The sequence below is a fragment of the Limulus polyphemus genome, unplaced genomic scaffold, assembly GCF_000517525.1.
Source record: "Limulus polyphemus unplaced genomic scaffold, Limulus_polyphemus-2.1.2 Scaffold1016, whole genome shotgun sequence".
In the NCBI taxonomy this organism is placed as follows: Eukaryota; Metazoa; Arthropoda; class Merostomata; order Xiphosura; family Limulidae; genus Limulus; species Limulus polyphemus.
The window spans coordinates 328,730-341,338 of record NW_013666626.1 but is presented as its reverse complement, the minus strand read 5'-3'; the positions used below and the strand labels follow the sequence as shown (position 1 = coordinate 341,338).

General features: G+C 33.6%; 1 protein-coding gene and 1 long non-coding RNA gene across 2 annotated transcripts in view; one reads left to right on the top strand and one right to left on the bottom strand.

The window, feature by feature from the left end:
• LOC111086318 overlaps positions 1-1,628 on the bottom strand; it is a 15,073-nt gene extending 13,445 nt beyond the window's left edge. Inside the window, exon 1 of the long non-coding RNA XR_002611040.1 lies at positions 1,538-1,628. This is a non-coding gene — a long non-coding RNA (uncharacterized LOC111086318). The remainder of the gene's footprint in view (positions 1-1,537) is intronic.
• Positions 1,629-5,334: 3,706 nt separating this feature from the next.
• The window catches only part of LOC106461714 (probable nuclear hormone receptor HR3), a 70,703-nt gene continuing 63,428 nt past the window's right edge, over positions 5,335-12,609 (top strand). The window contains exon 1 of the mRNA XM_013921563.2: positions 5,335-5,764. Coding sequence (XP_013777017.1) covers positions 5,686-5,764 — 79 coding nt within the window. The 5' untranslated portion in view covers positions 5,335-5,685. The remainder of the gene's footprint in view (positions 5,765-12,609) is intronic.

The window sequence follows — 12,609 nt, the reverse complement described above, 5'->3', positions numbered from 1 at the left end:
TAAGTTTATTACTATACTTTGTATATTAGTAATTTACGTACCGTACTACTAAGGTAAACTTTTAAAATTTTTTAAAAAATTTTTAAATTATAGGTACGTTAGTATTGTACTATGTCTTTATTATATATATATATATATATATATATATATCTGGCAGCTTTGGCTGAAATTTTGGTATTGATGTTGGTTGTTATTTGTCTATTTCTTCTTAAATGTTAATGTAAAATTGTGATTTGGTGTGGTCACGACGGCCCAAATTAATGTATATTTAGAACTGTAGTATATTTGGGCTGTAAGCTGAATCTTTCTTGTCTGACTTATCTCACGAGAAATTTTCGAAATTTTGCTTACTCCTTCTACTACGTTATATTTTCAAAATGTGCACTAATACCCACCGTTAAACACTACCTTAGGTGTGTCAACTCACTACATATTGTTGCCTGTCTAGGCTCTTTCTGTTTTTTCATTGGTTTGGTAAGCCTTGGTGAATACCAAACTGGCCTTGCGAGGTTGCTAACAGTTATATAGGAATATAAGCTGTCAATATGTGTATTTGTCTGAGTGTCTGTCTCAGCTAACCGAGCTTGCGAGAGTTCATAGGCCCTTTTAAAATTAGTTACAGATGATAATTGAAAAGTTCTGTGCGTGGCTAAAAGAAATGTTATATAGTTATAAATAAATGTGATATAACATTGCAATAAGACTGGTAATAATTTAAGTTACATCATTCTTTGCTGAGTCAACACAAATTTCCAGTAAGAAGAGAGTATAATAGCATTTCAACTGTACCTTTTGTTTACTCCTTATATTACATTATATTTTCAAGATGTATACTAATACCTACCAGCAAACACTACCTTGGGTTTATGTCACCTCACCAATATTGTTTGTTGCCAGTCTAGGTTGTGCCTGTCTTCCCAAGTTGCGTTCTTATTTATAATTATTATAACGCTTTGTTTCATTAATTGACTATTCTTGCTGTTAACAATACGTGTTACGTATAGGTTCTGAATAAAACATTGGTGAAATAGTGTGAGATTTAATATTTCTTCTAAAAGGTGCTCAGGTGGTCCGTTTCTCAGGTGAAAGGTATGCAACAGACGAGGCATAGCTGAATTACTATTGAACACTCTTCTTTCTGGATACCTACGCTGAGACAATAAAGAATGATGTGATTTTATTTACATTATTATCAGGCTTATTGTGATCTTATATCCCACACACACACACCCTACTGCTAAATGTAATTCTCCATCAGCTAAAACGATCTACACCCTAAGTGTTGTATATAGTTTACTTTAGATGTATGTAGACACGTAAATATTAAACTTTTTCATCAAGTGTTTTATTTTCTATGTTTTTATTGACTTCTACTTCTATTTGTTTTGAATTTTTCTTTCATTTGTTATTTTATTCTTTAATAAATAAGCCTATTTTACAATATGTTTCAATCTCGTTTTGCTTATTTGTTTAATTTCGTGCAAAGCTACTCGAGGGCTGCTTATGCTGCTATCCATTCCTAATTTTGAGACGATACACAAGAGGGAAGGCAGAGTTAACACTGCCTACCGCCAACTCTCGGGCTATTCTTTACCAACGAATAGTGGGATTGACCATCACATTATAATGCACCAACGACTGAAACGGTGAGCATTTTGGTAACGGAACTTGCTTTCACAACCCACAGATTGTGAGTCGTGTGCTTAACCATCTGGTAACCTAGCTTGGATATTTCCAGATGCAGTCATATAAATTAACTTCTAATCAAAGCAAGCTACATACATAAATCAGAACTAAAAATCAACCCAGTAATCAGCATAGCTCATCTAACATAAATACTACGTTCCTATTTATAAATGATTAGAATGCTTTTTTTTTCATTCGTTTGGTACCATTTCTGTTAGCAATATTTTCGACTCATTACTGACCATATCTCGCGAGTCTCGTGTTATTGCGGTACTCAGCTCGGATTAGTTGATTGGATACAATATAAACATATTCTTAGACCTTCAAATAAAATCTTACAAACAATATATTATGTTTATATTTTTTTCCAGTTGCATGACATAAGAACATGAACTCGTCCATGTGACATCAAAGCGTCAACATTCTTAATGATAAACACTATTGCAAATGTAAAATATTTGAACAAAATATTCGTCTAAACGAAACTTCGGCATCCTTTCCTCTGTGTTTGGAAAAAAAAAAGCTATCAAGTGCCAACTACATGTCCGTCACTGAAGCCTATTTGTGAGAAGTTATTATCAAGTGCCAACTACATATCCGTCACTGAAGCCTATTTGTGAGAAGTTATTATCAAGTGTCAATTACATGTCCGTCACTGAAGCTTATTTGTGAGAAGTTATTATCAAGTGCCAACTACATGTCCGTCACTGAAGCCTATTTGTGAGAAGTCATTAGAAAATATCTTATAGTATAGATTACATTTTCCACAACAGATCGGTCTATGATAGAATTACACTAATGTTCTCTAGTGTTTTTAGAATAAGAGCTTTTTGTATTTTTTAACATTTTTGCAGTTTTTGATTTGTTATTTTCATTTATTATGCAAACATTATATATATATATATTAACAATGATATTCACACTGTCCCTATCTACTATCTAACGAAACCACAGCCAAACGGCTTGGAGAAATCATGTTTTAGTTATTTTGTTCATATGCATCTTCACATAAAAACCGTTCTCTTTCTTTACTCCCATACTTAGTATGCGTACTTATGTTCAGAGCACTGACTTTTTTTTTAATTTTAGTTTTACTTCTACGACTTTAGTTGGTTGAGATTTCCATTACATATTACACTTCATCCATAGTGAAACTGGTTAAACACTACATCTTCTGAAAAACTCATTTACTCTCTGCTCTTCGGTTCTTGTTTTCCAATTTTATATTAAATATTTGTTTTCACATAATCATTGCTTATTTGAATTTTTCAAGGTATATACAAAATGTTACGGAAATTGTCTTTTCACCAATTTTACGATCGTTCACTTCTACCAAGCTGTACTGTAAAAGTAAAGGCTTTGAAGTAACACACAGAGAGAAAGTTTTAAGAACAGACATCCATCCCTTGGTTCTTCAAAGCCCATTCTTCTATCACATGGAACACATCAGAGTAGCCTGTACTCGTTGAATGACCCGCACTAAGTAGTAGAATCATGCACTGTAGCGCCACCTTTATAAACTACCGCATTCCAGAACACGACAGGTCTATTAAATGAATGGGTGGGTTAAAAGTCTGTCAAATGGAGTTCCATGTGGAGTCTTGAATTATGCATGTTCTAGAGGCCTTACGAACAGTACCACGAGGTACCAGACTTAGTAAACTTGAAAAACTTGTTCTACCAGAGAGTTGTTGGCTGGCCTCCTATTCTCTTGAGAAGGGTACCGTTATATGTGGCGCCTTCGGTATGCAGAGGCGACCTTTCTCCCCTGTCACTTCAGCACTCATAACTTGATCGTACATTCTAGTTTGTATTTTCCAGTTGCACTTCAGAACTTCAAAGATGAAACAGACTTATCCGATATGAAATACCTCAGAAAGTTGCTTTACCAAGCATTATAATAGTTATTTGAATCAAGTTGGTAGAGTATTTAATGAACAATTCCCAGTAAATGAATATTTTTCAATATCACAATGTTTTACTTTTACAGCATCGTCAGTTGCAATTCCGAATTACCGATGAAGCTGTGAAAGTGAAAGGTTGAGCCTTAAAAACAAACAAAAAAAACGTTTTCGTGTATGTTTCTATTGTGTAAATAAAACTAGTAGTAGTGTTCGCGGGCATCTTGCAGGCTTTATTTTTATATTTGAACATTTGTATGTTTGCGTTTGTTGTTTTACTAGAGTGGAATGTTCAGGTCACGTGATGAGCATGTGACTTCATAAATAGAAAACGACTCTACAAACAGGCAGGAGCAATCTATTAAGATTCAAAACTCTACCATCTCTACAAACAGGCATAAACAGTCCATTAAGATTCAAAAATCTACCATATTTACAAATAGGCAGAAACAGTCCATTAAGATTCAAAACTCTATCATCTCTTCAAACAGGTAGGAACAATCTATTAAGATTCAAACTCTATCATCTCTACAAACAGGCAGAAACAGTCCATTAAAATTCAAAACTCTATCATCTCTACAAACAGGTAGGAACAATTTATTAAGATTCAAACTCTATCATCTCTACAAACAGGCAGAAACAGTCCATTAAGATTCAAAACTCTACCATCTCTACAAACAGGCATAAACAGTCCATTAAGAGATAGAGCTCTGGGTTTTGGAATTTGCGAGATTAGACTGAATCCGTGCAATACCGCAAAATATTCCTTGCACTTCAAGCTGTATGTACATTATAAGAATGACAACCAATCCCTTAGAATTTTCTTGAAAATTAAGAAAGATTTAGGGGATATATAATGCGAGTTAGGCGAGACTAGATTAGAGTGGCTTATTCCTTTGTGACTTTTACTGTGGGTGGTTTTTATTATTGGATTACCGAGGTTTGTTACTTTAGTTTTTACTTCACTAATGTCCTTGAATCAAAGGTATTTTAAGCAGTATAGACATAGTAGAGTTTTGAATTTTAATGGACTGTTTCAGCCTGTTTGTAAATATGGTAGAGTTTTGGAACAGAGCCAAACCGCGCCCTGTTACGAATAAAAGAAATAATGAGCAAATGTTAGACAGATATTACAATAAAGCGAACACTCAGTTAGCGTCATCAAATTAGTTATCAAACTGTCTTTGCTCTTTGAGTTACTTGTTGTTGTTTTTAAAAAGTCGTAACTTCTAGTTTTTTGGCTTCCCGTTAACTTTTGTAGATTTTTCCCACTCACGGAAATCATAAACTCCGCTGTTTCTGAGGGATAAATAAATAACACACCTACATTTTTGACGAAAAGTTAATAAAGTTTCAGCTTATGTTTTCTGAGTTTGTTAATTTTGTTTATTTCACAAATAACATTTGATTAACTGAAACGCATCTTGTAAAGTAATTACTTTTTTTCGTTTGATTATTTTAAACAAAATATATATGTCTTGTTATCCAGAAGTGGAAAAAGTGCACTAAGACTAAAAGACCAAGCTTCGTGATTTGCGATACACAACCACGCTCACGATACGTAAACAGCAAACATGATTATTTTTTGCGCCTCTCTTGTGATGTTTACCACCCATAGATACAAAATGGATTGCGCCTATTGGCTGTGAGTGTTAGAGAAGCATTTGGCTTAAGAAGTCTGATTCTCTGGTCACACGGAAGAGAGCTGTGTTAGAGAACAGGTGGGTTAAATGCGTGTTAAGCACGTACAAACTATATATTACGACAACATATATTTAAGCTTTAATGTCTATGCTCTTTTAGCCTAGGGGATCTTACTAACCTACAAATTCACGTCTGGTGCAGTAGTTGCGGCAATTATTGCTGCAGGAAATGGTGAACAGGAAAAAAACGGCACTGACGGCGCCTGTCTATCGTAGTGAATACATGCTTTGAGCCAATAATATAGATGGAAGCCCAACCAAGCAGCAAAGGATCTTATGTATATAGCTAATAAAAAACAACAAATAAATAAAAGTTTACTACCACTCCTGTTATTAGCGGGAAATTCTGAGGACGTAATAATTTCAGGTACCGATTTGTGCAAACAGTATCTTACATGCACGGCCCCATGTCGTGGAGTAGCTTCCCCAGGGTAGAGGTGGCACAACCACAAACTTCATCTGGTTCAATTAAAGGTAGGTGTAGTAGTATAAATAAAGCTGTATAGATACTAGAAATTAGGCTGTTTTGTTTTTCGCATCAGGAGCAAGAACTTTGTAAAACGTAAGGTGAATGTTGAAAATGAAAATATATATATTTATAAATATTTATTCCGTTTACTAATTGTTATTCAATATGAAACAATCAGAGTCATTCGGTGGGATTGAATACAAACTGTCATTTGTTATTTCATTACTTCAATATACACGTCGTCATTAAAAGTCAAATTTTGAATGTTTTTGAAATGGCGTAATCAAGCCATCACTACATTGTTTTTTTGTAATATTACACAATGTGTAGATGTTTTCGTCATAAGTTCTTAGGTGTTAGAATTACTAATGTTGTTTTCTCCCGTTCACGCCGTGGCTGCTGACCCGTTCCGGAAACAAGGAGATTAGCTTCCTGTTCTTTCACTAGCTGTAGTTTAATTTAACTGAATCATCGTAGTAACGTTAATTCAAATTTAAATAATTAATAAATAAGTGACGTTAAAAATAACTCATTATATGCTATTGATCCTTACCATTATTCTGATTTGTAAATTACTTTAATGTTGATAACAATTACGTTTCTGTTACTTAATCTAATTCACATCATATTATAGCAATGGATATAAATAGATCTTAGAGCTATATTACTATTAGACCACTGTCGTATTTTGGTCGGCTTGATGTTGGACAAAAGTCCTCATTGGCACTAAATTATAATAAATAAAGCAAATATAGTGTGGTTGATTACCGAAGTATCTTCTTTACTCTCACTACCAAGCTCTTAAAATTTATAATAACTTGAACGAAAACAGCGTGAAGTTTCGTTGAAGTCTAAGAATATGCACAGGGCATGCAAGTTTGGCACTTTACATGATGTAATGTTTTTATTTAGTTTCATGCGTTATTTTTAACCTTACATTTTCTTCATTATTCTTATCATTATCAAAACTCGTAGATTATGTCTTATACTATTCAATAAATGACAAGCATCATTTGATTAGTTTTGTGCCTGTTTTAAAAGTTTCTTTTATTCGTTTGTTACGCATCTAACTTGATCATGTGTTACTTAATTTGTAGACTTGAGATTATCATGTATTACAGCTCGTTTAATATTGGAGAAGGATAAGAAAGATTGACCCAACTTGGAAAGTATTTAAATAGAATCGAAGAGAGTAAAAAGATGGTTTTAATTTTCCTCGAATAGTTGGAAATTTCATGAATTTGGTGAATTAATAAAAGACATTATTTCATTCAGTTAATCAAAACTTTAAAATATTTCATTTCTGTATCTTTGAAATATATCACTTTCACTTTGGAAGATGTAGTGACACTTGAAGGTTGATGGTTAGTGTTCATTAGTGTAGTGGCACTTGCGGGTCGGTGGTTAGTGTTAATTAGTGTAGTGGCACCCCCCAGTGGCACAGCGTTATGTCTGCGGACTTACAACGCTAGAATCCGGGTTTCGATACCCGTGGTGGGCAGAGCACAGATAGCCCATTGTGTAGCTTTGTGCTTAATTACAAACAAACCTAGTGTAGTGGCACTTGAAGGTTGATGGTTAGTGTTAATTAGTGTAGTGGCACTTGCGGGTCGGTGGTTAGTGTTAATTAGTGTAGTGGCACTTGCGGGTCGGTAGTTAGTGTTAATTAGGGCATTTTAGAACTATTTATTTTGGTTTGACTAGTTTTTAAGTTTAAAACTACCTATTTTTTTATATATATAGAGCTTTAGTGATAAACGTATCACTGCTTTACTGACTACCTGTTTTCGAGATACTCAGATATATGATTCAAGATTTGTTTCTTAAGAATTTCAGAATTTAGTAATTCATGAACTTTTAAGTGTCGTCTTGATTGAAAATGAAAATAGTACAGAACTGTTTACAAATATTGATATGATATAAATTATTGACAACATCGTCAATATTCACCTTTGATGTAAATATTGACATGATATACATTATTGACAACATCGTCAATATTCACCTTTGATGTAAATATTGACATGATATACATTATTGACAACATCGTCAATATTCACCTTTGATTTAAATATTGACATGATATACGTTATTGACAACATCGTCAATATTCACCTTTGATGTAAATATTGACATGATATACATTATTGACAACATCGTCAATATTCACCTTTGATGTAAATATTGACATGATATACATTATGGACAACATCGTCAATATTCACTTAGATGTAAGTATTGACATGATATACATTATTGACAATATCGTCAACATGATGTAAATATTGACATGAAATACATGTGCAATAACCATTTACATGTGATTAAAAAACGGAAGGTAGTTTGTAGTTAAATTGTAAATGCATAACGACAAAAACTACTTTTAATTTTGCTCTCACAGTAGTGTTAAACTCTATTAAATACCATGTTTTCGTCCTCGTGAACAAACGTTTTTTTTTTTATGGCTTGAAAATTGTCCCAACCTGGCCGTACGGGTAGTGTGGACTTGTTCACAAATTACCAGCTACGACTTCTTCGAGCATTGTAAACGACGTAGAAACAAAACAAAATGTATCGTGCAACGTAACCGTCGTGAAATGCATTGCTGTAGCCGTACCGTTACCTGTCCGAACTGGTGTTAGTAGTTTGGTAAATAGGAAATTGTTTTCATTCTTGACCCGACGATAACTGTTCAGCTCACTGTGACACATATCGATTAGCACGTTTCACCGGTTTTATATAAAAAAAAAACTGGCCCAGAATTTCTTAATTACTGTAATTAGATTATTTAGACATGAGCATACAAAGGACTGCTTTAGCTAAGTCCAATTTTTTATTTGTTGGTGTGAAAAAACATATTTTTTTTGTATATTTATGGGTGTGGGTGTTTTTTTTAAAGCAGCATGCTCTCGAGAACAAATAGTTTTTTCTATTGCATTTCATTTGTAGAAAGAGTGAGAGGCAGGTCACAGCGAAACAAATGTTGGCTGCGTTCGTTCTGTACCAAACAGTCACCACTTTCAAGAGCATCCTGTCACAAGCACGAGAAGATTGTGCGATTTTTTGTATTATAAACAAAACTGGGTTCAACTGCTGTAAAGAAATTATGCTGAATAATCAGATCTTAAGTTGAAAAATTAGTATATTGTTCCATGGTGAAACTCAAATTTATATAAAACGACCATGTTCTGTTATTTTGTGATTTAAAGTGAGTGTATGAAATATCTTTATTACATATCATAGGAGAGATTTATAGTGTGACAGTGGACAAGCTACTTATGTGACTGCTGCGATACAAGTAGTGAAGAGGTTATGGTGGTTAACTATTATGATATATATTGGACTAGTTATGGAAGATTATTATGATACCGGAGGTTATGACAGATGAATGCATTATGTTAGTAGAGAGGTTATGGTGAATAATTTGTATTTTGATGATGGAGAGGTTATGGTGGATAACTTTTGTATTTTGATGAGGGAGAGGTTATGGTAGATAACTTTTGTATTTTGATGAGGGAGACGTTATGGTGGATAACGTTTGTATTTTGATGATGGAGAGGTTATGGTGGATAACTTTTGTATTTTGATGATGGAGAGGTTATGATAGATAACTTTTGTATTTTGATGATGGAGAGGTTATGGTGGATAACTTTTGTATTTTGATGAGGAAGAGGTTATGGTGGATAACTTTTGTATTTTGATGATGGAGACGTTATGGTGGATAACTTTTGTATTTTGATGAGGGAGACGTTATGGTGGATGAGTTATATTGTGATGATGGATAAGTTATGGTGGATAACTTTTGTATTTTGATGAGGGAGACGTTATGGTGGATGAGTTATATTGTGATGATGGATAAGTTATGGTGGATAACTTTTGTATTTTGATGAGGGAGACGTTATGGTGGATTAGTTATATTGTGATGATGGAGAGGTTATGGTGGATAACTTTTTTATTTAATGAGGGAGACGTTATGGTGGATAACTTTTGTATTTTGATGATGGAGAGATTATGGTGGATAACGTTTGTATTTTGATGATGGAGAGGTTATGGTGGATAACTTTTGTATTTTGATGAGGGAGACGTTATGGTGGATGAGTTATATTGTGATGCTAGAGAGGTTATGGGGATGACTGTATAAAAAAGAGTTTAAGAGCATATATTTAAACCAGTTTTTGGTTTTGCCTCGAAAATTGAATGATGTTTTGACATTTTCAGAGGTTAGACCATTGTGAACAACTATTTTCATGTTCGTGAGCGTGTGTGTGTGTGTCGGGTTTTATGTAAAGATTATGGGCATTATGTTTTAAGACTATTAGATACTGGAAAACAAGAGGATGTTATAGGAAAGGTTGTGTTAGAGAAAGCATTACAACAGAGTGACTTGAAAGTCAATATTGTGATAGTTGTTGACACTGTTTTTTTTTTTTTCGTTTGGAGTTAGGATACGTTAAGCTCTCCATATTTAGACCTTATAATAGCAACGTAAGACAATTTTTTACCTTCAGAGAACTAGGTGTTTTGTGTGGAATTGCTCCCTTAGAACGTCACTAAAAATAGCCTTGCGGGTCCAGCCCTCCAACCTGCTGTGAGGAGGAACTGCTTCGGGTTCGTTATCTTGTGCTGAGGAAAAGGTTGCATTTTCTGTTGGTTCCCCACACGCCCAAGTCTTCTACTTCGGAGCTTTGTCTAACTTTGCCCACAAAATATATTGACCTAACACAATACAAGTCGATTCCAGGAACAATGTGTTGACATAAGTTGACTCCATGTATTCATTTAACACAAGCCGATTCCAGGAAAACTATGTTGACCTAACACAATACAAATCATTTCCAAAAACAATGTGTTCATCACACAACGATGCTTTTTTTATATATTTCAACAAAGAATAATCTGCTACCAGTCAGTGACCTGTGATTAATTAGCTGACCAAAAAAAAAGTAAAGCAATCTGCTTGCGTCCTATACACCGAAGGTATGAATAATATATATGTATATATACGATATACACAAGCCATGTGTAAATATATTTAAATAGGCATGCATAGCTTAGTTCAATAGAATGTGTTATTTATAACAATAGTAGATTTTTTTTCTTTTAAAAACATAACTATTTATAATGCTCCCTAAATAATAAAAAAAGAATTACAGTGAAAGCAATGAAGATTTTGTAGGTTTGAACCAAACTAAATAACAGTAAACCTTTTTTTGATTTATAGTATTTTCTTATTTTGATGTTTTGAGCTATTTTGGGTTTAGAACAATATATACTAATTTTTAAAGTATCAAATTGAATTTTTGTTCAATAAAAATCTTTCAAATGCGACTGTAGCCTTTTTCCCCAAAAATTTGTCTTCAAACTAAGGGTGCGTCTTATATTCCGAAAAATACGGTACTTGTATAGAAAATAACATGAATATTTAGTAATAAGTATTAAAGAAAAAACAATTTATTGTATAAATAATACAAATTTATAAGGGTATAAATATGTAGAAGCATTCCTGTTATTCATCATACTATTTTGCGACGTTTCGTGTTTAACTCTTTAAGTTTAAACTTAAGTCTATTTATTATGAATACCACAGATGTATTCTACACACACTGTTTAAGAAACATGTTGCAAACAAAGTTTAACAAAGAGTATTTACTCGAAGCGCCATAGAACAAAATATTTTGATGAGAGAAGTTCCCCTTGTTTATTCACAAAATTATGAAATCCTCCGATTAAGTTGTTTGTGATAGCAAAACACCAATTAATTAGTTTTAATCGCATATTACTGATTAGGTCCGTATATTCTATTGAGTAATTTTATAATATCGTCTGTTCTGACTCTCATTAAAGAGAACTGACCAAAACACTGTGTGAAATTACCTACTGTTTTGTAAATAACCTTTGAAACCCCAGAAGTAATTAGTGGAATTAACTGCAACTTTGACAGTATACTTGTTTAAAATTTTGTATCTCACTCGTATGGTGTTAGGAACTGTGTAACGAACAGTCATGGATCACAAACACTTTGGCGCTTAAATATTTTAAACAAATGTGTTTAGAAAAAGCCGACTGGATCCCTATGGACTCCCAACGGTAACTTTAGGACTAAAGAAAAGATATTATAATAGTCAATTTCCTATACTCTGGACTAAAAATTTGGAATTTCGATGAAAAATGTAAGCTCTGGAGTTCGAAACGGATTTATACTTAATAAATCCATTAAAAAAAAAAAGTCATTTCGTTTTTCTTTGCCTAGTTAAATAAGCGGAAAATCTTCTAAAGGTATACATAAATACACAATATGTGATTTACTTAATCAGTGCTGAGCGTAATTTAACAGGATTTGTATTTGCTACATGTAAGTGTAATAAGTGTTAAAAACCGATACATTGTACTGGGAACTTTGAACGAAACACGAGAAGTAATGGTCCTGATGCACATAAAGAGGACGAAAATGACATGTTAATAAAACACGAGGTGAACTGAGGACATTTTTACGACATCTGAATTTTACTAGAACTTTCTTGAAGCTTGGCCAGATTTTTCTACCACCGTAGGTCCAATATGTGGATTTAAGAGAACTTTAAGCGGTCCTTTACGACGAATTACTAATGTCCTTTAGTGATATTGTGTTCGATACTTTATCTAAAACTACATGACTGAGCACTTTTAATATTCGGACACACACACACACACACACACACACACATATATATATATACATTTTTTTTTTGAAGCACATTTACAACAGGTATTATTAGATATTTGTTGTTTACGCCTTATCCACCCGGCATGGCCAGGTGGTGGGTCGCGGGTTCGAATCCCCGTCCCACCAAACATGCTCGCCCTTTCAGCC